We start from the raw sequence: 27,917 nt of genomic DNA, 5'->3' as shown, positions 1-27,917 counted from the left end.
GTCACTTCCTTATTCTTTAGTGTACAGTGAAACTTTTCAACCCCACAGACACGGCCGGACTTTTGGGACTTTTTTTTCTTCAAACAAGCTAACTTTAGTACTAAATGTTCGAACCAAACTAACAAGCATTCCTCGCTCCGAGCTGACTGAAGTTAGAAGTTATAATGGCTGATAGCCGAGAAGAGGAGATAGACGAAGGAGAGGAACTCCAGGGCGCCGTAGGTGGAGAAGGTATGTAGCCTAACGTAAAAGCCGGTGTGATACCCCTACTGGTTTCCACAACAACTGGTTACCGTCATAGACAGTTAAAGAAAGAAAAAGGTGTTGTGTTTACCTAACAGCTGCCGCTGGGCTGCCTGTGGCACCAGATTCGTCACACAATCACAAACATTTCCCTGGCGATTTTCAAATCGTTTCCCAAATCTACTGGCGCGAAAATGTTTGCCTAAGTATGCACCAGATCACAGCCACCTACAAAAAAGTAAGCTCTAAAAACAATTGAAGTTCGGGTCGAGGTGGTTGCGATCCTGTGGCAAAAAAAATGGAGTTTTCATGAAAGCCCTCAGCTTTACGCAGCGAGCTAACACAGCGCTATAGTAAACTGCTTCCAGTAACCCATTCATAAACTACGTCACCAACCGGGTAACACTTTGTTGTGAGCTCATCTACAACAACTGGTTACCTTGCCTTAGTTTATGAAATACCCGATGTTAGTTATCACGTTTCTTTGGTCGCATCTACGGGCAAATTGACTACTAGCCTACTACTTCATCATAGTCACCTACTAAGCTACACATTGTGACTGACACACATTTTAACAGATCAAATAGTCAAATATTGTCAAAATACACAATTGCCAACGACTCACAGTAAAGTGGTAGGCTAATACACAACGTAATTTGAATGCATAGTGTAATGATTTACAGTCATAGTCTCTCCTTTTGTGTAGCCTGTATGGTATATGATATATGGCAAATTCCCTGGATTTGCACAACAAAGGCTTGTAATAGCCTACAGTGTTAAAACCTACCTGAGTTTGGCTCCGAATTAACAAAGCATTTTAATGAGTCTTTCATCAAATCATTCCATCCAAATTGATGTCAAGTTGTTCTGAAATCAAACTCCGACACAGCACAGTAGCTATTGATATTCTTTAATGACCTTATTCCTTTTAACATGTCCTGCCTAACAACCTGGTATACAGCCTGAGGAGCTGATCACCTTGTTGTGCCAGACAGATGTTACTTTAGCAAGTAGAGGCATGTTTTTATAAAGTACATGCTGGACAAAAGTAGTTCTGGTTCAAAGGTGGTCTCCCAACACACACCCAATGAAACCACAAACTGCATGTTGTGCACTGGATCTGACAAAAAGAAGACAGTATATTATTTAAACGTTACATTTGGAAATATACGGAATTGTGAATGTGCTTACCCAGTCATCATGACCATCTTTATTTCTTCCTGGACTTTGGCATGCATTGCCACATGCTCTGCATAGCTCCGACAAATTTTCTAACACATTACACAAGTGTAAACAGTTTCTCAGACACATTGATGAAACACTGACAAAAACAAAACAAAAAAATAAACAAACCTGAATCCGCTACGAGTCGGCAAGCTATTTCTTTTCTCAACTGAGTAGTTGCTGCCTCATCAGTCCTGAAATCCAGCAACTCACCTTTAAGAACAAGCTCTGCAAACTACAAAAGACAAAAGTAAACTACAAAAGACAAAAGTACAATTAGTAACAGTCAATAGCTTTATTAAACAAAGGGTAATCTGCACACGTACCTTGCAGACCAATGCCCCACAGGATGTTGAATCCTGCTGGCGAGGATGGTCAATTGTATCACAAGTCCATCGCGATATATGTACATTTTTGCGCCTCATGAAAGATCTGTAGATGAGCTAAATATAGTTATTTGGAACTAAGAACAATTTTATGACATTACCACGGACATAACTTGCCTTGTGATATCCTTGCATTTTGTTAATTGGCCAGGGGTTTCTCCAAGGGGATCAATGTAAAGCGCCCGCTTCTCCTTTGGATAAATGACCTTCACAGTACACACAAGATCATGTAAAGAGAATGAAATCTCACATTAAAATAGTCATTTTATAGTGTATGTACATTCTCACCACAAGTGTCCAGTGATGTTTGTCACAAACTGCTCCAAGTAGAACATCATAGGCCATTGGGTCAATCTGAAAACAGACAGAATGAATAAATTATAGGTATTGTAACCATTTATGAACAGAATTTGAAAGTACACACCTTCTTTAATCCCCTGAATGATCCTTGCCACATCGCAGTCATCTCAAATGAGTCGACAAGAAAGTACTTTGTTAAAGTTCTTGCTTGTAGCGTTTGAATGTTTGCATGGATAAATGCATTCAACACCTTAAGTGACAATTGTGTATAGAGTTACATATTGGTATTGTAAATAGTTTTAGGCATGTACATTATGATTTCATGATGAAATACTTGCATTTACCTCACTTTCCACCTGTCTTCCAGGTGCCAGATTCTGCAGGTCTCTGGCAAATAATTTATAGGGTCCTACCTTGCTCCACAACACCCCTTGCCGTTTTCCAGACCAGATTTCTGCTATTACTGTTTATTAGAAGACAGTTCTTTATCAAGGACTGATTAGGAATAGCATGTAGCATCAGTTTACCAAAGGTTACCCAAGTACCGATGCAAATGAAAGATATGCATGTATGCAGATGGAATACAGTATGTTGTTGCTGAAAATCATGGGCAATGAAACATACTTACGTTCCTCTGGGGACTGGAGACTTGTGCACGGTTGTGGATTCTGTGTTAAGATGGGGGATTGGGGAACCCTGGGACACCCCAAGGGGCTAGGCTGCACTCCTGAAGGAGGTGTGGTGGCAGGGCTAGGCTGCACTGCTGAAGGAGGTGTGGAGGCAGCATTCCATTTACCTGGAATTCTCACCTGGGGTTCCACATATCTTTTTAGGTGGTCAATGTTAATTTTCTCAAATACATCCCCTTCTCTTTCAAGGTCTGCACTTTTACCATCAATGTATACAATGGTGTACGGGCCTAATAAATCTGCTTCTAATTTGCCCCCCTTTCTTTGTTCCTGGCGAATGTTCCTTCTTAATACCAGGTCCCCCACAACAAAGCCATCATCATGGTCCAATTCATGTTTTCTCTTCCGCACCCTCTGATGTGCGGCCAATATATTGGCCTCCACTTTGGGGTAGACATCAGACGGTTTGGAAGTTAATGTTACCTCCTCATTTTCAGCCAGTGCATTTACTTCCTCGTCAGTTATCTGTAACATTGATGGTTGATAACTGAACACAAGTAACCTATAGGTTATAGAATATACCATTATAGACAAAGTTGTTCTATACTGCAGGAAAAGGCCATTGTACCTGCCACTTATCTGGAATTTCAGAAGGGTAACGGGCCTCCCTTCCATACATGAGGTAAAATGGTGAATGTTTTGTGGTTATTTGTTTTTTGTTGCGTAGACCAAAAACGGTGGGCCTTATGTAGTCGTCCCAGTCGCTTGGGTGGCCCTGCACCCTTTTTCTTAAAGCCCTGATTTTTTGATTGATTGATTGATTGATTGATTGGCTGATATTTTTATTTCGAACATGCAAGAGAAAGTGTATAAAAATAAAAATAATAATAAAAAGAAATAATAAAACAAAAAAATTGGAAAGAAACATAACAAACAAAGTATCCTTCTTTAACATCCCTCTATTACATGTGCGAAAAGGAGTAGGAAGAAGTAAAACTTATGTACTCCTACCCCTTTAATTCTTGCATTGCTTTACAATATTTATAATTATGTTGCTATATATATATATATACACATACCTACACAAATACATACACACACATGTACATATACACACATATACACATACATACATATATACATACATATCCATATACACATACACACACACACACACACACACACACACACATATATACACACACATATATATATATACATACATATACATACATACATACATACATATATATATATATACACACACATATACATACATATACACACACACACATACCCTCATATATATATATATATATATATATATATATATATAATAAATAAATAACAAACAAAAAACACAAACAAAACTTTCTACAGTGCTTCTTTATACTTTCTAAAACTAATTTCTTTGTACATTTTTTTGAAAAGGAATATGTTTGGGCATTGCTTTAGGTTCTCATCTAGTTTGTTCCACAATTTAACTCCGCGCATTGATAAACATAATCTTTTCCTTGATGTTCTACATCTATTAATCTTAAATTTCCTCTTCCCCTTAAATTGTACCCTCCCTCCCTTTCAGTGAACATCTTTTGAATATTCCCAGGCAATAGACTATTTCTTGCTTTGAACATGAATACTGCAGTTTCATTTTTAATTAAATCATGATATTTTAGCAATTTAGACATTAGAAATAATGAATTTGTATGATCCCGAAATCCGGCGTTGTGAATGATTCTTATTGCTCTTTTTTGCATAATGACTAGTGGCTGTAGTGATTGTTGATAAGTGTTTCCCCAAACCTCTACACAATAATTAAAAAAGGTAACAGTAGTGAGCAGTATAGGATGTGAAGTGATTTGGGTTCCAGAATGTGCTTAGCTCTTGCTAGGACTGAAATACTTCTGGACAGTTTGGTTTTGATGTGTTTTATGTGAGGCTTCCAGCAAATCTTGTCATCTATGATCACTCCCAGGAATTTATTTTCATATACTCTTTCTATGCTAACCCCCTCTATCTGTATCTCTGCCTGATGCTTTGACTTACAGTTTCCAAATACCATGAATTTAGTTTTACTCAAATTTATTGATAACCTGTTTATGTCAAACCATTGTTTAATTTTCTTGAATTCTAAAGTGATTAACTCCAAGAGTTGCTGTAAGCTGTCCCCTGATCCAAATATGTTTGTATCATCTACAAATAATACAAAATTCAATACTTGAGATACTTTACAAATATCATTGATATATAATAGAAATAACTTTGGTCCCAACACTGACCCCTGGGGGACACCACAAGCAATGCCCAGACATTCAGACAAATAATCTCCCATCTTCACAAATTGTTGTCTGTCTCTCAGATAACTACTTATCCAGTCTAGAGCTACCCCCCTGATCCCGATTCGTTCCAGTTTACTGATTAATATTTCGTGATTTATTGTATCAAATGCTTTTTTTAGATCAATGAAAACCCCAACTGCATATTTCTTTTTATCTGTGGAGTTTGTGATTTCTTCAATGAGTTCTGTTAGTGCTAGTGAGGTTGATCTATTCTTTCTGAATCCATATTGGCTGTCAGTGAGTAGTTTATTTTTATCAATAAATTTCTCTAATCTGTTGTTAAATAATTTTTCTAAAATTTTTGAAAATTGTGACAGTAGAGAGACAGGCCTGTAGTTTGTGAAGTGGTGTTTATTTCCAGTTTTGACTTTTGCTATTTTCATTTTTGTTGGAAATTTACCGGTTGAAAATGATAAATTGCAGATGTTCGTTAGGGGTTTGGCAATCCCCTCTATTACTTTTTGAAAATTTATGTATAATTTATTATATATATATATTATCTATTCCATCGTGATCCATGGATGGTTTGTTTTTGCATTCTTTAACAATATCAATTATTTCTTTTTCATCTACTGCTGTCAGAAATATTGAACTGGGATTTCTTTCTATTATCTTCTTACATGTACTTTCTAAAGACTGTGGAACCGGGATATGTTCAGCTAAGTTTGGTCCCACATTTGCAAAAAATGTATTGAAGTTATTAACCACATCCTCCATGTTATTAATATTTTTATCATTATCGATGAAGTAATGGGGATAAGTATAAGTAGACTGTCTATTATTATTTTTAATAATATTATTTAAAATGTTCCACATACCTTTAATATTGTTTTTATTATTATCTAATAGTTTTGTATAGTATTCTTTTTTACAAGATCTCATAATATTAGTTAACTTATTCTTATATTTCTTATATTTATTTTCTGTCTCTATGGTTCTGTGTTTTATAAATTCTCTATAAAGTGTATTTTTCTTTTTACAGGCGTTTTGTAATCCCTTGGAAATCCACGGTCTATCATTTAGTTTTTGTTTTCTGCTATATATTTTCATTGGACAATTTTTATCATATAATAATTTAAATATTCTTAGGAATTCTTCATATACTTTGTCAACATCTTTTTCCTTATCAATAAACTCCCAGTCTTGTGCTAGCAGATCAACTTTTAATGCCTCCATTGTTTCCTCTGTCCTAACCCTTTTGGAGATTGGTTTATTAACATGTCTGTTCAGAGTGTAGTTGCTGTCATAAACTGTAAAAATTGGTAGGTGGTCACTGATATCATTTATTAGTAATCCACTCACTGTATTGTTGTGTAAGATATTTGTAAATATATTGTCTATTAGTGTTGCACAGTGAGAAGTAATTCGGCTGGGTCTGGTAATTTTGGGATAGAGGCCTAGACTAAACACAGTGTTGATAAATTCCTCTGTCATTTTATGGTTATTTGGATTTAACAAGTCAATATTGAAGTCCCCACAGATGAACATAACTTTTTCGCTAGTTTTTGTAAATGTCTCTTCCATCCAGTCCTTAAAAGTGTCAATATTCGAACCAGGTGACCTGTATATGCAACTTACAATTGTATTTTTCTTCTTTTCCATACATATTTCTATTGTGACACATTCCAATAAATTATTCACCGCCATTGACATTTTTTCCACCCCCTTGTAATTTAAATCCTTATCCACATACAGTATCACACCACCCCCACTCTTGTTTACTCTGTTAATAGAAAACATTTCATATCCTTCAATTCCAAAATCTGATTCTTTTTCACTGTTTATCCAAGTTTCTGTTATTGCAATTAGGTTAAAGTGCTGTTTCAATTGCTTTAGATAGTGTTTGATACTGTGAAAGTTGGCATACAGACTTCTGCTGTTAAAGTGGATAATGGATTGCTGTTCGGTCTTGATTGACCTATTAAATTGTTCATCAGTGTAATAGTTGCAGTTATTGTTTATGTTAGCAAAGAAATTGTTCTCAGGATCAATGTCATTTTCCATATCCTGTGAGTGATGTTCAGTGTACTGGAAGGTGTTCAGTTCCAGGTGTTCATATTCAACCAGACTTTGTAGTGAGTGACTATCTCCGGTTTGTGTGTGTATTTTATTTAGTGACATAGTGAGATAAAAGTTTCAAAATTTCATAGGCCTACCTGTTTATGTATTAACGTTAGCTGGCCTTGGTTGTTTTGGTGTGCTGGACCGGGGATGAATGATCAATTTGTCCTGTCGTAAATAGGCAATGTCCCCCCTTTCTCTCGCCGCTCTTAAATCAGGCATGAGTTCTTTCCTTTTCCTTCTGATTGCCTCCGTGAAGTCTTCGTTTATGTATATTCTGGAACCTTTCAGATTTCTGGTTTTCTGTAGTATTTCCGTTCTGTCCTTGTGCCTTAGGAATTTTACCACAATTGGCCTCGGTCGGTCTCCTCCAGGTTTTCCTGTGCGGTGGGCCCTCTCCACCTCCACCTCGCGTTGCAGCTGTAATTTTTCCTTCACAACTTGTTTTACCTTCTCCTCCGTCTCTGACCAGGTTTCTCCCTGTGACTCCTGTATCCCGTCAAATACCAGGTTATTTCGTCTGGATTGGCTTTCCAGATACTCCATTTTGTCCGTGACAGCCAGCAAGCTGTCACAGACTTTAAAAATATCTGTTTGCATCGAGGTACTGCGTTCCTTCAGATTTGCTGTCTCAGTTTGAATGTCATCCACTTCTTTTTGTGTGTACTGCAGGCTGGTTTTTATTTCTTGTAGTTCCTTGGTTATTGAATCCAGTCTAGTGTTGGTGAAGTCCATTATTAGCTTGACAAAGCCTTTGAAGTTGCTGTGTTGTGTTTCCAGTAGTGCGGTAAACATTGCTTTTTGTTGCTGCAGCAGTTCGTTTACACGGTCAATTGTCACATATTCATCTTCCTGTTTAGCCTCTTTTTTTGGAGGCATTTTTTAGACTTGATAGCCCACCTGTTTTTTAAACTTGTTCGGATGGAGTCTGGTGGAGATATGCTGCTCTGGGCCTAGTGGTAGATGGCTGCTCCTTGGCCTGGTGGTGGATGGCTGCTCCTTGGCCTGGTGGTAGATGGCTGCTCCTGGGCCTGGTGGTAGATGGCTGCTCCTGGGCCTGGTGGTAGATGGCTGATCCTGGGCCTGGTGGTAGATGGCTGATCCTGGGCCTGGTGGTAGCTGGCTGATCCAGGGCCTGGTGGTAGCTGGCTGATCCAGGGCCTGGTGTTAGCTGGCTGCTCCTGGGCCTGGTGGTAGACAGACGCTCCTGAGCCAGGTGGTAGATGGTTGATCCTGGGCCTGGTGGTACCTGTTTGCTCCTGGGCCTGGTGGTAACTGTTTGCTCCTGGCCTGGTGGTAGCTGGCTGCGCCTAGGCCTGGGGGTCCAAACTTTCGAACCCAACTGTAGATGGCTGCTCCTGGGCCTGGTGGTAGCCAGCTGCTGCTCCTGGGCCTGGTGGTAGCCAGCTGCTGCTCCTGGCCTGGTGTAGCCACTGCTGCTCCTGGCCTGGTGGTAGCCTGTGCTGCTCCTGGGCCTGGTGGTAGCACTGCTGCTCCTGGGCCTGGTGGTAGCCAGCTGCTGCTGCTGCTCCTGCACTGCTGCTCCTGCCTGCTGCTCCTGCACTGCTGCTGCACTGCTGCTCCTGCTGCTGCTCCTGCACTGCTGCTCCTGCACTGCTGCTCCTGCACTGCTGCTCCTGCACTGCTGCTCCTGCACTGCTGCTTGCTTTTGGAAAAGTAAAACGTTATTCACCATAGCTATATATATACACACACATTAAGAAAAACATGATTCACACCCTTGAATGGTGCCATTGAGCCGTTCCACCAAGCCATTGGTTTGTGGGTGGTATGGGGCACAGAGGCTTCTGGCAATGCCAAGCTTGGCACACATGTCTAGGTTAATCTGGCAGTGGAAATAAAAATGAATGTGATATGTTTTTCCCCCAATGATGTGATGAACAATAATATCAAATGTCTCAGAATTTGACTTACTTTGTTAACAAATTCTTTGCCCTGGTCTGTAAGAATGCGTTTGGGTGCACCATATTTATAAAAGAAGTCCATGATGCATTCTGAAACTTCTTCAGCTGTCTTGGTTTTCAGTGGATATACTTCCATCCATTTTGTGAAGTAGTCCACCATGACACACGTATAAAAGTTTCCTTTGTTGGAGCATTTTAATTTGCCAACTAGGTCCATTCCAACAAGCTGGAAAGGTTCACTCACCTTAAATGCAAACAAAAACTGTATCATAAAGACTTCCATGTATACCAAATGTTAAATATAATGAGGTCAGATTCACCTGTATGGGTTTGTACTGTGTCTTGTCCTTTATAGAGGCCCTCTTTCTCTGACAGGCATCACACTGTGCAATCTAACCAAGTAAAAACAATTGACAACACTGGTGAAATATGTAGCATTAAGATTTGCATAAGCTTCACACAAATAAGTTTTATTTTTTTATAATTATGCACTCACCCATTTTGTGATGTCTGCTTTCATCCCAGGCCAGTAATACCGTTGCAGGATGGCATGCATGGTTTTGTCTTCTCCACAGTGAGCCCCGATGGCACTGGCATGAAACTCAACAAATATGTTGTTGGCTTCTTCTGGAGTTAAAACCACTTTTGCCAGGTGATGCCTTTGCTCATCCTGCGTTCTATGGCAGTGGTAATATAACTCCCCGTCTATAGGGATTACGTTGAAGAAATATTTGTGTAACACAAGTACAGAAAAGTTACAAAAGAGCACTGTTGTCTAATTTGCCTTACTTACTTATGAGTTGGTAACTCTCTGCCCTTCGTTTTATCACATAACGCTGTGATTTAGTGGCATTACATGGGTAGGTCTGTTTCTGTTTGAAATCCAGAATCTCTTTAACTAGCCGAGCGTCCATGCTTAGGCTACTATGGACCTTTTCAATGCAGATGTTTTTAACTTACCACAGTAGGATAGCACAGCTGAAATTGATAACCTTAACGATGGGTCAGTTCCATCAAGTGTCCCTAGTTATAGCAGTGAGTCTGCATGCACAACACCTGGCCTCTCCTAAGTGTAATGCAGCCATCATTAAGGTTATCAATTTCAGCTTTGCTTTTCCTACTATGACATGTCAACATGTCTGCTGTGAAAAAGGTTTATGGTTTACTAGGGTATCAGCATCACCTGTCATTATCCTTCTCATTATAATCAATGTTAGCAATCACTGTGAGGCATGCATATGCAGCTCTACTTTTTTCTTTGTCTTTTCTGCAATTGTAGGCCAACTGAGGCGTTATGAATGCGCATTTACAAGTGTCTTGTATAAGGCTATGAATGTGATGTTTGTCAAGTTGTAACGTGCTGTCATATCCTGTCCACAAGGGGCACACTTGGTTAAACCTAGAGAGATAGTATCACTAAAGATGAATAAGGTCATTAAAGAATATCAATAGCTACTGTGCTGTGTCGGAGTTTGATTTCAGAACAACTTGACATCAGTTTGGATGGAATGATTTGATGAAAAACTCATTAAAATGCTTTGTTATTTCTGAGCCAAACTCAGGTAGGTTTTAACACTGTAGGCTATTACAAGCCTTTGTTGTGCAAATCCAGGGAATTTGCCATATATCATATACCATACAGGCTACACAAAAGGAGAGACGATGACTGTAAATCATTACACCATGCATTTAAATTACGTCGTGTATTAGCCTACCACTTTACTGTGAGTCGTTGGCAATTGTGTATTTTGACAATATTTGACTATTTGATCTGTTAAAATGTGTGTCAGTCACAATGTGTAGCTTAGTAGGTGACTATGATGAAGTAGTAGTAGTAGTCAATTTGCCCGTAGATGCGACCAAAGAAACGTGATAACTAACATCGGGTATTTCATAAACTAAGGCAAGGTAACCAGTTGTTGTACATGAGCTCACAACAAAGTGTTTCCCGGTTGGTGACGTAGTTGATGAATCGGTTACTGGAAGCGGTTTCCTATAGCGCTGTGTTAGCTCGCTGCGTAAAGCTGCGGGCTTGCATGAAAACTCAATTTTTTTTGCCACAGGATCGCAACCACCTCTACCCGAACTTCAATTGTTTTTAGAGCTTACTTTTTTGTAGGTGGCTGTGATCTGGTGCATACTTAGGCAAACATTTTCGCGCCAGTAGATTTGGGAAACGATTTGAAAATCGCCAGGGAAATGTTTGTGATTGTGTGACGAATCTGGTGCCACAGGCAGCCCAGCGGCAGCTGTTAGGTAAACACAACACCTTTTTCTTTCTTTAACTGTCTATGACGGTAACCAGTTGTTGTGGAAACCAGTAGGGGTATCACACTGGCAGGTACAGCTAAACAAGCTAACGTATAACGTTAGCGGCCTTTCTCTTAAAAACACATTTCGTTGAATACCCCTGAGTATTAGTATTTTGGTACCAGGGATGTCAAATTTTCTTTAAAAGAACGTAAGAACCGCTGTGTGTCGATGTCTGTTACCCCGTCGATATGCTGTTTCCTTCTATCGTGAGTCTTCGTGACCTAAACAAACTCGTCGTTTATTGTGGTGAACGTGACTTTAACCTCGCTGAAATCTCAATCAGTTATCTGTGCTACGATTTACCATAACCTCCTCTAGCTAAGCCCTGTCCAGCAGGGTGGCCAAGGGAAACGCCACTCTTCGGGAGGACACTGTTGCATGTTGGTGAATAAGGACGCTATACAAAGTGTGTTAAGCTCCGTGTATTAACATGCTGACCAACATAGGAACATCGGTACACACGAGCACGCTGACTTCCTGTTACAAACTGACATGCCTAATTACACCACAAGGTGGAGCTGTAGCCTCAGCTGTACAACAGGATACCCTGTAACATCTCCCTTCCTGTTGTAAGATGTCAAAGCATTAGCTGGCATTGTCGAACAAACTGAATGAACTTAAGTACGATTGTACCCGGTAACTATGCAACTACAATAATTTGGCTATAACTAAAGAGAGAACCCAATATGTATCTAATACAGCCAAAATTTATCTAACACAGCCGTTGAACAAATACTGATATGACAGCTCAAACAGTGTTCTTGTTTTCATGTGTTCACTGTCCTTATTTGGTTTGTCCAACTTAAAGGTCCAATCTATCCCGAGGCTTAATCAGCCTGCCACTCCGAGAGTATGTTTGGCCTTGTTCATCTCGGTATGGCGTGCTACTGGTTTGTGATGAATGGGGTGGCCCCCCATGACCGGTCCCCGTCTCAACATTGCTGTTCTCACTGGCAGAGTCCCCCTCTGATGCATGTGCGTCCCCGGGATGCTCTGTGGGACATTCTAGTTGCCCTGATGACGGAGCCCCCTCTGCTGGTCTAAGATCCACTCTGTTGCGACGGTATGTTGTGCCCTCCACATTAACAATGTAAGACCTGGGGCCCGCTTGCTGCAGGCATACACCTTTTCTCCACCGGCCAGTCCTGTCCCCAGGGAGCGGTTTCATCCTGACGGGCTGGCCGACATTCAGCTCAGGCAGATCTTTAGCAGATCTGTCATAGGTCAATTTTGCCGCCTGGCGTTTCCAACACAGTTTGCCTGGTATATCAACAACAACCTGAGGCAACAGCAGCTGGTCCGTCACAGGGAGGTGTGTCCGCAGTCTCCGCGACATTAGTCGCTGTGCTGGACTGCAGTGCACTCCCTCCGTTGGCGTGTTTCTCCAATGGAGGATAGCTTTCCATGGGTCCTCGCCAGCCAACGCAGCTTTTTTACACAGGTTCTTTACAATCTTTACTGCCGACTCTGCTTTGCCATTGGCTTTTGGGTGTCTTGGTGATGAGGTAACATGCTCAAAGCACCACTCTTTTGCAAATGTCCTGAAAGCACCACAAGCAAACTGACATCCACAGTCAGAAATGACGCGGTCTGGTATGCCGTGGCGTGCAAATTGAGCCTTGCACCTCAAAATTGTAGTTTCAGCTGAGAGGTCAGGAAGCAGATCAACCTCCCAGAAGTCCGAGTAGTGGTCCACAACGAGCAGGAAATCCTTCCCAGCCTGATTGAACAGGTCTATGCTCACTATCTGCCAGGGACGTGTGGGGAGTGGGTGAGACATCATGGTCTCCTTCTGTTGTTCATGTGCATACTCATTGCACACCGAGCATTGTTGCACAAAGTCTTTGATTTCCCCCTGCATGTTGGGCCAAAAGAGTGTGTCACGGGCTTGCCTGTAGCAAGCCTCTCCCCCTATATGGCTGTAGTGGATCCGTCTCAGCATTTCTGGCCGCAAAGTTTTAGGAACAATAACGCGCTGGCTTCTGAAGAGTACGCCGTCCTGCACACTGATTTCGTCTCTGATAGCCCAGTACCCTCTGATCATTATGGGCGTCTCCTCTCTGCAGTCTGGCCATCCCTCAAGCACGACAGTCTTGAGCATCTGAAGACACACATCTTTCTCTGTGTGCTGTCGGATTTGAGCAAGGCGTTGGCTGGTGACGTTCAGATAGTCCGTCTGCTGAATTGCTGCGGTGTCGTACTGTTCCTGCTGCAGGCTGCAGACCATTTCCCGCCTGTATTGTGTGTCTGTTCTCCGTGGTGGAGTAGTGGCTCGGCTGAGCGTGTCACTGATGTACATTTCCGGGCCTGGCTTGTACACCACCATGAGGCAGTAGTTCTGGAGCGTAAGGAGCATGCTCTGGAGGCGCTTTGGTGCACTAAGGAGGGGCTTACTGAAGATAGATACCAACGGGCGGTGATCTGTCTCTGCTGTAACATCACCCCTCCCATAAAGGTAGTAGTGGAAGCGCTGACAGGCAAACACAATGCTCAAGCACTCCTTTTCAATTTGTGCATAGTTTTGCTCTGTTTGGGATAATGCACGGGATGCAAATGCAACTGGCTGTCCTTCCTGCAGCAAACAGCAGCCCAGACCTGTCTGGCTGGAGTCGCTTTGTATGGTGACCGGCCTGTTAATATCATAATACCTCAAAACGGGCACTGCCGTGATCAGCGTCTTGATCTCCTGCATGGCCGCGTCGTGCTTTGGCAGCCAGTGCCACTGTACGTCCTTATCCAGCAGCCTCCTCAGTGGTTCACAGACCTCAGACAAGCGAGGCATGAACTTGGATAGGTAGTTCACGAACCCCACACAACGCTGCACGCCTTTGGTGTCTATGGGGTTGGGCATGTCCAGAACCGCTCTGACCTTGTCGGGGTCAGCTTTAAGGCCATCGGCCGAGAGGACATGTCCATGAAAGCGGACTTCCCTAACTCGAAATTGCAGCTTCTTCAAACTCAGCCTCAGTTTAACTTCTCTGCATCTGTCCATCAGTGCGGTGAGGTTTGCATCGTGATCTCGGATGGCATCTTCCTCAGTGTCACCACAGCCCACTATTAAGATGTCATCAGCTATAGGCTCAATCCCATTCAAGCCTACCAGGAGCTCATGCTGCTTCCTCTGATACAGCTCTGGCGCAACAGACACGCCAAAAGGGAGTTTCAGCCAGCGTTTCCTGCCCCACGGTGTCCAAAATGTAGTCATCAGGCTGCTCTCCTCATCCAGGCGGCACTGTAGAAACGCGTCCCGCGCATCCACCAGCGTGAAGATACGTGCTTTTGGCAGTTTGTACAGCACGTCATCTAAGGTGGGCATAAGGTAATGGGACCGCTTGAGAGCCCGGTTCAGGGGTTTTGGGTCAATGCAGAGCCTAAGTTTCTCTGGCTTCTTTACTATGACCAGATTGCTTATCCAGTCGGTGGGTTGTGTGACTGTGACCAGGTGTCCATCCCTTTCATACTGGTCCAGCTGCGCTTTAACCGCTGCTTTGAGGGCCACTGGTACATTTCTGGGAGCGCATTGCACTGGGGCCACATTGCTGTCCAGCTCAAAGTGAAGGTCGCCAGGCAGAGAGTCAATGGGGCTATTAAAGACATCATGGTATGTGCTGATCAGGCTCTCTTTAGTCAGCAAGCTCAACTTACTGTGATCTACACTATGTAGCTCCTCCGGAATGGTGAAGCGTATCAGGCCGAGATCCTCGCATGTGGAACCCGAAAGCAGTAGTCTCTGGCCGGATTCCACAATTTCAAAGTCAAGTGTGTGCTTCTTGCCTCTAATGATGCACTGAGTGCTGAACAGGCCCATTGAATTCATCCATTCACTGTTGTAAAGTTTCAGTCTAGTGAGACTAGGCTGAAGGGCCACCTTGGGGGCCAGTCTCATTTTGTCTTTGATGCTCATCACGTTGCAGGTTGCTCCAGAGTCAAGCTGGCATTTCTGGAGCCCGTTTTGCAGTGGGAGGTTGACGAACCACTTCTTCCCCTGTGCGTTGACTGCTCCTATGCTCATCGTTGTGTAGATCTGGCCCAAATTGCAGCCATCATTATCATGGTCCTCTTCAGAGGGTGCTTCTATACTATGTAACTGGCGTGTGTTTTGGCCTCTTTTCATGCACACTTTGGCAAAGTGATTGGGGGTGCCGCACGAGCGGCATGCTTTCCCAAAAGCAGGGCACTGGTCCCGCCCACGTCTGTGTTGAGTGCCACAGTACCTGCACTCAACTGTCCCTCTCATGCTCTGCGCGGGTTTGCTGGCCGGCTCAAACGGCCTGCTGGACGGCCGCCGCCGCTGTCCCTCTGCCGCATTGAGGCTCTCCCCAGGCCTAAAATTGTCCAGCGCCATAGCTTTCAGCTTATTGTCCATAATCTCTGCAGCGCGGCAAATCTCAACTGCCATTGCCAATGTGAGGTCTTTTTCTCTGAGTAGGCGGCGTCTCGCGCCCTCATCAGTTATTCCAAGGACGAGCCTGTCTCTTATTAGCTGGTCTCTCAAGTTTCCATATTCACATGTGGCTGCTTTTTCTCTCAGTCTTGTAACAAACGCATCAATAAGCTCACCCTCCTCCTGTCTCAGGTTTCCAAAGACGTACCTTTCGAAGATGACATTTTTTGTGGGTGTAAAGTAGTCTTCAAGCGCCTGTAATATGACTTTTACGTCTTTCTGCTGGTCTTGTGTGAGACCCAGGTTGTGCTTGTATAAGTGTCGGCACTCACAGCCCATTAGCCTTCTCAGTGTTGCAGCTTGCACATCCGCATCTTTCTCACAGAGTCCGGTAGCCAGCAAGTAATCCTCAAACTCTGCTCGAAAAGTTGCCCAATTGCTGCTCAGGTCCCCAGACATCTTCATCGGCTCCGGTGGCGGAATGGATGACGCCATCTCACAGTCGTGATGCTATGGCTAACGCTAGCTGGTTAGCCGCAAACGTACTAAGCTACGACTTAACTATTTAGTAAATAAACCAAACGCGCCGCGTCAGCGACGGCCTACATAAGCTCACTTTTGGGTCCAAATCTATCTGACACCATGTTGCATGTTGGTGAATAAGGACGCTATACAAAGTGTGTTAAGCTCCGTGTATTAACATGCTGACCAACATAGGAACATCGGTACACACGAGCACGCTGACTTCCTGTTACAAACTGACATGCCTAATTACACCACAAGGTGGAGCTGTAGCCTCAGCTGTACAACAGGATACCCTGTAACAGACACCCCTAGCTTTTTAAATGGGGAACACAACTACCAGCTTACTGTGTTGTGTAGCTACGTTAAGACTAGTCTATTGGAGGTTCAAAATGCTTCATGTGTCAGTGTCCTGTGGTCATTTCAAAAGAAATTACGGATCAACAAGATACTCCCACTTGTTAGGAGAAGTGTTCAGTTAATTTAGATGAACTTATTTGATTAGGACAATGGTCCACCTAGTATGGATATTTGTATGGTGGGTAGAAACCCACTCAAAGGCCACTCTACACTGAAAGGCTCAGATTCGGCCTGGATTCGAACCTATTATCTTCTTGGTGCGCGGCGGAGGTACTAACCGCTGAGCCACCTCATGAAATATGTGTATGATTATTAATGTGTTGGTTATACAAATTAATACAGGCATTGTGTCTGTTGTACCCGGTAACCTACGTGCACCTGGTGACAAACAAGGTAATAAACAGGCAGTGTGAGTCAGACTGTATGTCTATTGTTGAGACTGTGAAAGCTGTCCTCTAAAGGGCTGGTATATATGACCCAATATAAGAACCAACAACATTACAAGCTTTTTGACTGTCAAACAACACATACCATTTAATTATGGGGTCAAAGACTAGACAGGACTGGGATGGCACAATGACAGAATTCCCGCTGATAGCATTGGAATGATGATGTAGCATACATGAAAAAAACACTTCTAAAAACGCTATTTTGATATACAGTCCCTAACAAAAGTCTTGTCGCTTGTGTGCAAATTGACCTGAAGTGCCACTGAGATATATTTCTAATCAAGATTTATTTACAAGAAATGGCTCATTTGTTTTCACAACAGCTTTTGTAATAATGTTTCAGTGCAAAACGAAACTGTCAAAAAGTATTCTAATATTCACAGCTTGGTAAAGCCCATTGAGTCAAATTTTGCAAAGACATAATTGTTGTCGCCTTGTCATATGAGCTTCACCTGTGACTAATAATGGATCAATCAGGTCTCAGGTGTGTATAAAAACAACCCCAGTACACAAGACCTTCACATCAACTGCAACTAGACCTCTGCAAACATGCCTAAGATTCACCCTGAGACTAAAGTTTTGATTATCAAGAGGCTGAAGACCAGATCCACTGCTGATGTGGCAGACACCTTCAATGTGTCTCAGCGTCAAGTACAGAGGATTAAAAAAACATTTGAAGACACTGGAGAGGTTTTTGACAAGCCCAGGTCAGGCAGACCCCGCAAGACAACTGCTCGAGAGGACCGTTTGTTGGCTCGAAAATCCAAGGCCAGCCCATTTTCCACTGCAGCAGAGCTCCACGAGACCTGGTCCCCTGAAGTCCCTGTGTCAACCAGAACAGTTTGTCGGATTCTGTCTCGAAATGGCCTCCATGGTCAAATCAGTGCCCAGAAGCCAGCACTAAACAAAAGACAATTGAAAAACCGTGTGGCATGTGCCAAGGCCCACAGCTTGCTAAAAGGATGGACGCTGGAGAAGTGGAAGAAAGTGGATTTTTCAGATGAATCTTCTGTTGAATTACACCACAGTTGCCGCAAATATTGCAGGAGACCTACTGGAGCCCGCATGGATCCAAGATTCACCCAGAAAACAGTGAAGTTTGGTGGTGGAAAAATCATGGTGTGGGGTTACATCCAGTATGGGGGTGTGCGGTAGATCTGCCGGGTGGAAGGCAACATCAATAGTCTCAAATACCAAGAAATCTTAGCTACCTCTTATATTCCCAACCATAAAAGAGGCCAAAATCTGCAGCAGGATGGTGCTCCATCGCATACTTCCATCTCCACTTCAAAGTTCCTCAAGGCAAAGAAGATCAAGATGCTCCAGGATTGGCTGGCCCAGTCACCAGACATGAACATCATTGAGCATATGTGGGGTAGGATGAAAGAGGAAGCATGGAAGACCAAACCAAAGAATATTGATGAACTTTGGGAGGCATGCAAGACTGCTTTCCTAGCTATTCCTGATGACTTCATCAATACATTGTATGAATCCTTGCCAAACCGCATGTGTCCAGTCCTTCAAGCTCATGGAAGTCATACAAGATATTACATTTGGATCTCACAGCACCACTATTTAATTTGCTGACATGTTTTATTATTTGCAGTGAATTTGTTCAATTTCTGTATAGGCGACAAGACTTTTGTCTCGCCAAAATTGGACCTTTCTGTCTTGTTTAAATTATAAATCTTGTTTCAGTGAAACTAATTCATTTCAGTGCAATGAAAATCATTTGGGAGGGTTTCAGCTTTTCATATGAGCTATTTCTTACACCAATTGATTAATTAAAAGTCAGGTTAACAACAGGTGTTTCTACAAAATAGATAAGCGACAAGACTTTTGTCAGGGACTGTAGTTATGAATTTGAAAAAGTGCATAAATTTAAAATAGTTAAAGTTCAATGTAATTTAGCATACATTCTTTTGTTAATACAGATTTTAGAAATTATTCTAAAATATATTAATATTGTTAAATACAAATATTAAGTGTAATGATTATATTTGAAGGATTATTTGTAAAATGTTGTCAAGAGTATAAATAATAGTATTAAACAATTTCCTAAAGGCCGTGTTTTATGTTTTTTTTTAAAGATTTACGCACATTTAATCAGAGAGTGTCTAGTTAAGAAACTATTCAATGCAATCAATATCAACTAGTGCAGTGCCCGTCGGGCCGATTGCTAGGTCCGTGGTATTGCTGCAGAATTCTTTAAAACTAAATTGTACCCTAAAATTGCTTCCAGAAGGACCCCAAACCCCTTAATGTGCAACTCCACTGTATAGCTTACTTCTGACATACAGTGTAGTCTACGTCTACATCAGAGGAAGACATTGTACTACTATATTTTCCTGACAGAGAACGTGGCAAACTCATTCTTTTGTATTTCTTATCCAAACAACATCAAACTTGGCACTGCACGTACTTATGCTGGTAGCAAGACACCTGTCAATTTTGAAATCCTTCGGACTAATGGTTTGAGAGATATGCAAATAACAGACAGACGTTCCCGTAATTTATAGATAGATGGATTTGATGTAACACAACATTGCACTCTTTTTTATCAAAGAAAGTGTACCAATACAGTTATAATCAAAACATTGTAAAATGGTGCTTCAGATTTGATCTTTAAGCATCCAAGCATCACAGGAAGTTTAGGGCCTACATCATCAGCGTACATTTCATCTAACAGATGGGTGGACAATTAACATAAAATTAGAGCAATTATTGAAGGGGATATACTCTACATGTACAAAATTGTATTTGTATATGATGTGTGTAGTTGTGGAACTCCAGTAAGCAGGCTGGTAAGGCTATTTTATGATTTTATTCATAATAAAACTTCTAATTTCTCGTTTAGAATTTGAAAGGCATGTGACAATTTTATTTTCTATTCTATTCTATATCTATAAACAGTGTAGTGTGCAAGATTGAAATGATGGTGGGTTTTAATCAATCTTCTCATTGTACCAGATGTCATTGATGATCCCATCATGGAGCAAGGAGCAGTGATCCTTAGAGGGTAAGTCTCATCTTTACAACTTGAATAAGACTAAATTTAATTTAAACAGCACTTTAAAAGAAAGGTTTGCATGGTTGAACCAGAAATAAACAAGAAATACAAGGATAACAATAATCCAAGCGAGCTCTAAACTATGACCTTCCTGAGATCAGGTTGCGTGAGAGAGAGAGAGAAAAAAAACATAATTTAACAGATTGCATATATTTATCCCTATATATTAACTTGCACTATTTTATGTCTCATGTCATAGATTCTTACATGTATATTTTTTTTAAGATAATGTTTTGGGGCATTTTCGGCCTTTTATTTTGACAGGACAGCTGAAGACATGAAAGAGGAGAGAGAGGGGGGGACATGAAGGCCCGTAGGTCGGAGTTGAACCCCGGCCCGCTGTGTCGTTGACAAAATCTCTACAATCTCTATATATAGGCACATATACAGTATGCACGCTCTATCAACTGAGCTTTTTGAGTGCTTGCGATTTTCTGTTCTGTACAACTTTAATTTGCATGTTTGGAGGGAGCCTAAGACCCAAGATTTTCTATGACGACTGCTTCTGTATTTCTTGTGCATAAACAACTTGACACTAGATCCTGAAATTAGCGCCCTTATGTACAGAATCCAGAATCGCTTTGAATCAACAATCAATTTTGAATCAAATCATGACCCCCAAAGAAGAATCAGAATTGAATTATGAGATACCAAAAGATTCACACACCTACTAAATTATATTTATCAAGTAGGTATCTTTTAAAGTGATAACATATATTTGTTTGGTGAAGCAGTTTCTTCTGTCCTAGGTATGTGATTGAACGTATAAACACAGAGGAGCCTAGTCGACACGTGACCTCTGAGACTCTGGGAGGAAGGCCAAATGAACAACAGGACCCACAAATTAAAGAAGTGGTAGAACAGCTGATCAGGATTGCAGATGAGTTCAACCGGAACACTGAGCTCCATCAGTAAGTTGTGCATTATACACAAACACAACTGGGGGGCTGCGTCAGTCAGCAGATCCACCGCTTATTGCTTGATCACAGCGCTTGAATGTTAATCTACATGAACTCTTTCAAAGAATACACCTAGCTAATGTGGTCTGCCAACCTACTGCAGAAAACTCAGAGTTGGTCAAAAAAGTGCCTCAGAACATTGCACACACATTGCGTTTCATTATTATTATTTTTATTATTAACGCTTTTTAAAACACGCATTCGTTCAGCTGCATTTACTTTCCCTGCTCTCTTCAGTCTCTCTGTCACTCTACACACACACGCACAGCTCCTCCCCTCCATGCACACAGTGTCTGTCACAGTGTTGCCAACTTAGCAACTTTATCATGTACCCCTGACTGCAGACCCGCAGACACGTTGAGGGGCGGGGTCAAACGTTTAACTCCGCCCAGTCTCCAACCGTCCACTACCCAACTCATTTAATACATGTGGGACTAGAAACCTTACTGGATGTGGCGAAATGCAACGATTTAAACATAATGAACTTAATCTTTGGTTTTGATTTAATCTAATTATGAAATACAATATTGACACATTTCACAAAACATTAAATACTTCAATAATAAATTAAATGATAAAAAAGTAGAATATTTGAATGTATATTTATCATAATCAATTGCAACCTAATACTTTCTTAATGTTATCAAAATCAAACGATCGTGACACTATCATATATATCAGATATTATATAATGTATATAGTATGTGTATATTTATATATATACACTATAAATATATATATATATATATATATATATATATATAATATAACACCAATAATTATGAAAATAAGTTTAATAACATATATACAACCATAATAACAACAACAATAATTAGATTAGATACTTTATTCATCCCACAGCGGGGGAATTTCCTTGTTACAGCAGCAAAAAAGCAAAACAAACAGATGAGTAACACAAAAGAAAATTATTTTAATCCATATATCTCATATAACGGCAGATCGCCTTCACACACCTGTTATCCTCTGGCGGTCTTACACAATAAAACTCGCTTAAGAAGGAGACCACTGGTTGAGTTGTGGGCTCATTCACTGAAGACATATCTACACTGAAGACATATCTACACTGAAGACATATCTACACTGAAGACATATCTACACTAAAGACAGATCTACACTGGAGACAGATCTACACTGAAGACATATCTACACTGAAGACATATCTACACTGAAGACATATCTACACTAAAGACAGATCTACACTGAAGACATATCTACACTGAAGACATATCTACACTGAAGACATATCTACACTAAAGACAGATCTACACTGAAGACAGATCTACACTGAAGACAGATCTACACTGAAGACATATCTACACTGAAGACATATCTACACTAAAGACAGATCTACACTGAAGACATATCTACACTGAAGACATATCTACACTGAAGACATATCTACACTAAAGACAGATCTACACTGAAGACATATCTACACTAAAGACATATCTACACTAAAGACAGATCTACACTGAAGACATATCTACACTGAAGACATATCTACACTAAAGACAGATCTACACTGAAGACATATCTACACTAAAGACAGATCTACACTAAAGACATATCTACACTAAAGACAGATCTACACTAAAGACATATCTACACTGAAGACATATCTACACTAAAGACATATCTACACTGAAGACATATCTACACTAAAGACAGATCTACACTGAAGACATATCTACACTGAAGACATATCTACACTAAAGACAGATCTACACTGAAGACATATCTACACTAAAGACAGATCTACACTAAAGACAGATCTACACTAAAGACAGATCTACACTAAAGACAGATCTACAGGCTATCATCCACACGCGAGTCATGGGCGCTAGCCCCTGCACTGGTCGCGCTAACCGCGCTATGCCTGGGGGGGCAGAGACAAGATGTGCTGGGTGTTGTGGATCTGAGCTCTCCTTCATCTCCTGGTTGCAGACGATTCAGAGACCGTCCATACACACAACGACTGGAACATTGTCCTTCAATGGAAATAATTTCCACACTTTCAGATTACTTGAGGCTAGCAGTTAAAGAAGGGAGTTAGCCTTCCAATCCGAACCTCAGCCTGCTCAACTTGTGCAGAAACATTAAAATAGACATAACAAGCTTTTTTTAATTGTTTTTGAAAACTAAACAACTATAAAAGTCACACTTACTTCCATTATTTATTGACTAAAAAGGGCTGTCCGAAGCGTGGGTGCATACTGCTAAATTCACTCTGATATTGCGATGAAATGACAGGGTCAAATGCTGGAGAGTTTAAAGGGGTTAAACGTTGAGGGGCGGGGTTAAACGTTTAACCCCGCCCCTCAACGTGTCTGCGGGTCTGCAGTCAGGGGCTTCTCAACTTTATGGCTAGATTTAGCAACTTTTCAGACCCCCTTTGTGCCTTTTTTCAGAAAAGCGACTAGCAAGAAATCTGGCAACTTTCTGTAGAAAAGACAGTGACTTTCTGTAAAAAAAATAGTCGCCAGTATTGTCCAGCGAGCAAGCAAGTTATTTCTCTCCTCTGGCCACCAAAACGGTCACCTCTCTCTGAATCTGTTTTGTGAGGAGCAGAGGAGCATGTCGTCCCCTCCTCGTGTCCGTAGAAAGGGAAAAAGGGACAGGGTGCGGGGTGCGGGGGCCGGTGCCAGGAGAAAGATGCAGCTGAGCTGGCCTGGTTCTGAGCAAGCCAGCCTTCTTTGAGAATTCTTTATTGATCTTTTTACCTTCCTTTGTAGAATTTCTTTTTTTACTTTAAAGACAAGCTACCTAGGTAATAATTATAAGGTAAAATAAATTCCTGTATTGAATAAGCTTTATGCAAATGATTGTGTAAGGATGTCACAAACGTGCAAATGAGCGTATGCTAACTTTATAGTCGAATCACCAACAGATGTGTGACTAGGATGTGGCCTATTTGACAGATCAGTGCCTGTGTCTTACTGTGATTGTTGGTCTTTGAAAAAAGCCTGAAGGCCGGAACATCATCTGAATAAAAGAGAAATGCATTTGCAACACATTTTTCCTACAATGAGTTAAATAAAAAAACAAACATTTGAATCTGTCCATTTCTTCCTCTCAGTCTGATCAACCACGTTCCGGACGACTGTGCTCGGAACATCTTCATGAATGTAGCAAGGAAAATCTTTGCTGATGGCATCAACTGGGGTCGAGTGGTGGCTCTCTTCCATCTGGCCCACAGACTCATACTCAAGGTAACATACATACAGTATATCCCACAGAGCAGTGCTTCTCAGCTGGGCTGTTTGTTTTCTTCTTCTGAAATTTGCATGCACTGTGAAATTAATTTTGCATTCCCCCGTCTTTTGGTTTTGGTTTTAAAGGCGATGAACTCCAACCGTCTAGAAAACATCCAAACAATCATCAGCTGGGTTCTGCAGGTCATCAAAGAGCTGCTCTACGGCTGGCTTGTTCAGCAGGGAGGCTGGGTGAGTCAAGTAAATTTATTTATAAAGCATATTTGAATTATAACCGACCGAAGCAGAATAAAGTGCTGTACAAAGTTATATTTTAAAAACAAAGGAATACAATTAAAACATAGACAGAGATCCCTGTCCCCAGAGATCTGTTAGTTCCGTGCTATATTCATTTTTATACCAGGCTGCAGGGTGTCCATATAAAAAAGTTTACTAGGACACCTACTAAACGAGTTAAATTGACCGTTTACCGTTCTAAATGCATGCGCTTCATTCAAATTATTACTAAATGTGAATTGTTATTTCCAAACACAGTGTCCAACTTTAGTGCCTCGTCCTTTTAACACCACAGGATGGCGCTAACACACAAGCTTCAGGAAGTCTCTGACTGACTTTGTTTCACACCGATCATCTCCCATCCCTTTAGCTCCTCAGGCTTCAGCCAACAGTGCATATTGTCGATCATTTGTTTGTAAAAATCTTTTAAAAATGATCTGGGGACAATGACATTGTTAATAGCTAGCTAGTCTTGTTGTTAAATACACTGTCAAATTCAGGGCCGGCCTGTGGCTTAGGCAGTATAGGCAAATGCTAAGGGCGCAAACCACCAGGGGGCGCCCGGCTTGTGCTGTACCTGTAACGTAGGGTGACCAGACGTCCCCGGTTTCCGGGGACAGTCCCTTATTTTGGCTACCTGTCCCCGGCTGGATCTGTCCCCGGAAATGTCCCCGGTTTTCACTGTGACTGAAAGACCCGAAATTGTAATGAAAGAAAAAACGTAGCCGATAATCGCACACCCAACACAGGCTCCAGACAGCCAGAGCCAGCGGTGCTCAGAGATGTTTTAGAAGCCGTATTTTACGATGTTAAAAATCACTGGTTATTTACATGGAGTCTGGTGCGTTTAGCGAACGCAATTTCGCGGACTTTTATGTTTTAAAAAGGATCTTAATCTTTAACAGAAAGGTCGACCTCCTTAGAAATCCTTCCCATAATGTTGTCAGACACTTAGAATATTAATCTGAGTCTGTTAGCAGCAAAACAAGCACTTTTATGAACGTAAATACAAGCTGGACAATTATCCCATTAACTTAACTAGCGATCTCGTTTAATAGCTACTGCATCAATGTCAAAGGAAAATATGTCCTCAGTAGTTTTTATTGTATCTGATTCTCAATGAGCTGTTCCAGAAACAAGCCTTGAGCAGTAAAGCAAAAGCTGTCAGTAGTTCAGTAAACATTACAACATTATGAAATATTGAGACTTTCTATCTTGAAATATTAGGACTATAAGGACTTTCTATCTTGAAATATTAGGACTTTCTATCTTAAAATATTAGGACTATTAGGACTTTATATTTTGAAATATTAAGACTTTCTATCTTTGAATATTATGACTTTTTATCTTGAAATATTAGGACTTTTTATCTTGAAGTATAAGGATGGATTTTTTATCTTGAAATATAAGGACTTTCTAGCTTGAAATATTAGGACTTTTTATCTTGAAATATTAGGACTTTTTATCTTGAAATATAAGGATGGATTTTTTATCTTGAAATATTAGGACTTTCTATCTTGAGGTGTAGTGGAGTGGAGTAGGAACTAGCAGCAGGGGTGGGTCTAGGATGATACCTTGGGGGGGGGGGGGGGGGGCTCAGCCCCTAATGAGAACAGCTCTAGGTCTAGTGTCCCCGTTTTAAGTTTTACAAAAATAAAAACATTACTTGTTTTGGAGGTAAATACGCTTCTGAGCTGAAAATGTCCCCGGATTTTGTCTGAGAATCTGGTCACCTAATATAACGTCACCTTAATTAAAAAAACAAGCCCGACTTCTTTTACCTGCATCTAAATCTCATAATGTCAAAGCGTCCTAAACTGTCTGGTGCCCAGGGGAGGAAAAAAAGAAAAGTAGAAGAGGAAAACGTGACAAAGACAGAGGTAATGTTACAGTAAAGGTGATGATGATAATGATAATATTTTGCTGTTGCAGAACAATGATTGATAATAGCATCAGCCGTTAGCATGACATAGTTGGCTAATCAATAAATAGCGAGCGCTATCTGTTAGTTTTAACATCAGTTAACTGTACAGTGATGCAAGGGGGCGCCACCTAAAATCTTGCCTAGGGCACCAAATTGTTTAGGGCCGGGCCTGGTCAAATTACATTTACTGATGGTCAACTGTGTGCAATGTAATGCTAGCATAGTGTTGGCTTTCTGGCTCGTTACTGTCCAAGCTTAAGGCTTCTCTGAGCTGAGCGGACTATAAATATCCCTGGTTTCTTAGGACCATCCTATTTACTGGAACAGTGAACATTTGCATTGCATTAGAACCTTATGGGATGGGAATGATTGTTGTAGGTATTAGTCAAACCCTCAGGCATAACCAGGGACACAGGGTATGTTTGAAAAAAAATGTAAAGCTATAGTGCGTAGTATCTGTCTTCTCCATGAGGAATTCAAAGTATTGACAACAGCACTGATACAAGCCTTCCGTGATCGCCCCCCCACCCCTCCTCCACGCAGTTGCTAGTAGCCAAGGAGGACACGGAGGATTAAAAAAACACGATGGACTCTTAAGAAGAGGTCAAAGGGACCATGTATAAGCGGGTTTACGCCCTTCACAGTGGACACTTAATTCCTGACAATGGACACCTTTTTTTTAGGCATTAACCCTTCCAAACGGCGTAATGGTCTTATGTATGGACTTGTCAAGATCCAAAGCTCTTAATCTTACTGTCTTGATCTTTGTAGGAGGGGGTGATCCGTGGTATTTCACGCTGGAGGACTCTAACCATAGTAGCATCAGTAGCATTGGTGGCAGCTATTGTTTTCTACAGAAAGACCCGCTGAGAACTTCGGACCTGGCAACCAGGGCTGCTGTCCCATCTCCTGGATAAACGCAGCTAAATAATGACAGTGTCTGGACATTATTACAACCACTCCTCCGCTCTATTTCATTAAGTATTGTACATAATCATCTGTTCTCAGGATTCCAATAACAAAAAAAAGCATTTGCAGCCAGCTGTCCACTGGACATCTCCATCAGCCTTCACCAGCAGCTGTAAGGAACTACACCTGAGCTTCTGCAACACACCCTGTGGAAGCCATTTTAGAGGCTGTCAGCTCTCAGCAGGGGCTGTCAGAAGGTGATGGTGTTTATTGACATGTGATGTAGCTGTAGTTGTATTCAACAGACTAAAGGACCTGACCTACCTGAACCAGGTATCAGGTCCACATGGGTTGTGGGTGGGGTCAAATGTAAATGTCTCCAGGTCTTGGGTCTGAGCAGAATGTGGACCT

General features: G+C 41.4%; 1 protein-coding gene across 1 annotated transcript; it reads left to right on the top strand.

The window, feature by feature from the left end:
* LOC116683326 (apoptosis regulator BAX-like) lies at positions 1-27,541 on the top strand. The gene is made up of 6 exons (XM_032509836.1): positions 1-231; positions 20,106-20,154; positions 20,955-21,116; positions 24,262-24,394; positions 24,524-24,628; positions 27,369-27,541. The coding sequence occupies exons 1-6, from the start codon at positions 165-167 to the stop codon at positions 27,465-27,467; spliced, it is 615 nt and encodes a 204-aa protein (XP_032365727.1). The 5' UTR covers positions 1-164; the 3' UTR covers positions 27,468-27,541.
* Positions 27,542-27,917: the final 376 nt, after the last annotated feature.

Source organism: Etheostoma spectabile, unplaced genomic scaffold (genome assembly GCF_008692095.1).
Source record: "Etheostoma spectabile isolate EspeVRDwgs_2016 unplaced genomic scaffold, UIUC_Espe_1.0 scaffold00018920, whole genome shotgun sequence".
In the NCBI taxonomy this organism is placed as follows: Eukaryota; Metazoa; Chordata; class Actinopteri; order Perciformes; family Percidae; genus Etheostoma; species Etheostoma spectabile.
Note: the sequence above shows the minus strand (reverse complement) of the source record. Positions and strands in the feature narration are given on the sequence as shown.

What these genes read in the sequence shown, in the direction of transcription:
- LOC116683326 (XM_032509836.1), top strand. Translation starts at nt 165, where the DNA reads ATGGCTGATAGCCGAGAAGAGGAGATAGACGAAGGAGAGGAACTCCAG. An exon ending in GGGCGCCGTAGGTGGAGAAG is followed by an intron (nt 232 to 20,105) that starts GTATGTAGCCTA and finishes TCATTGTACCAG; the next exon opens with ATGTCATTGATGATCCCATC. An exon ending in TTGTTCAGCAGGGAGGCTGG is followed by an intron (nt 24,629 to 27,368) that starts GTGAGTCAAGTA and finishes TGATCTTTGTAG; the next exon opens with GAGGGGGTGATCCGTGGTAT.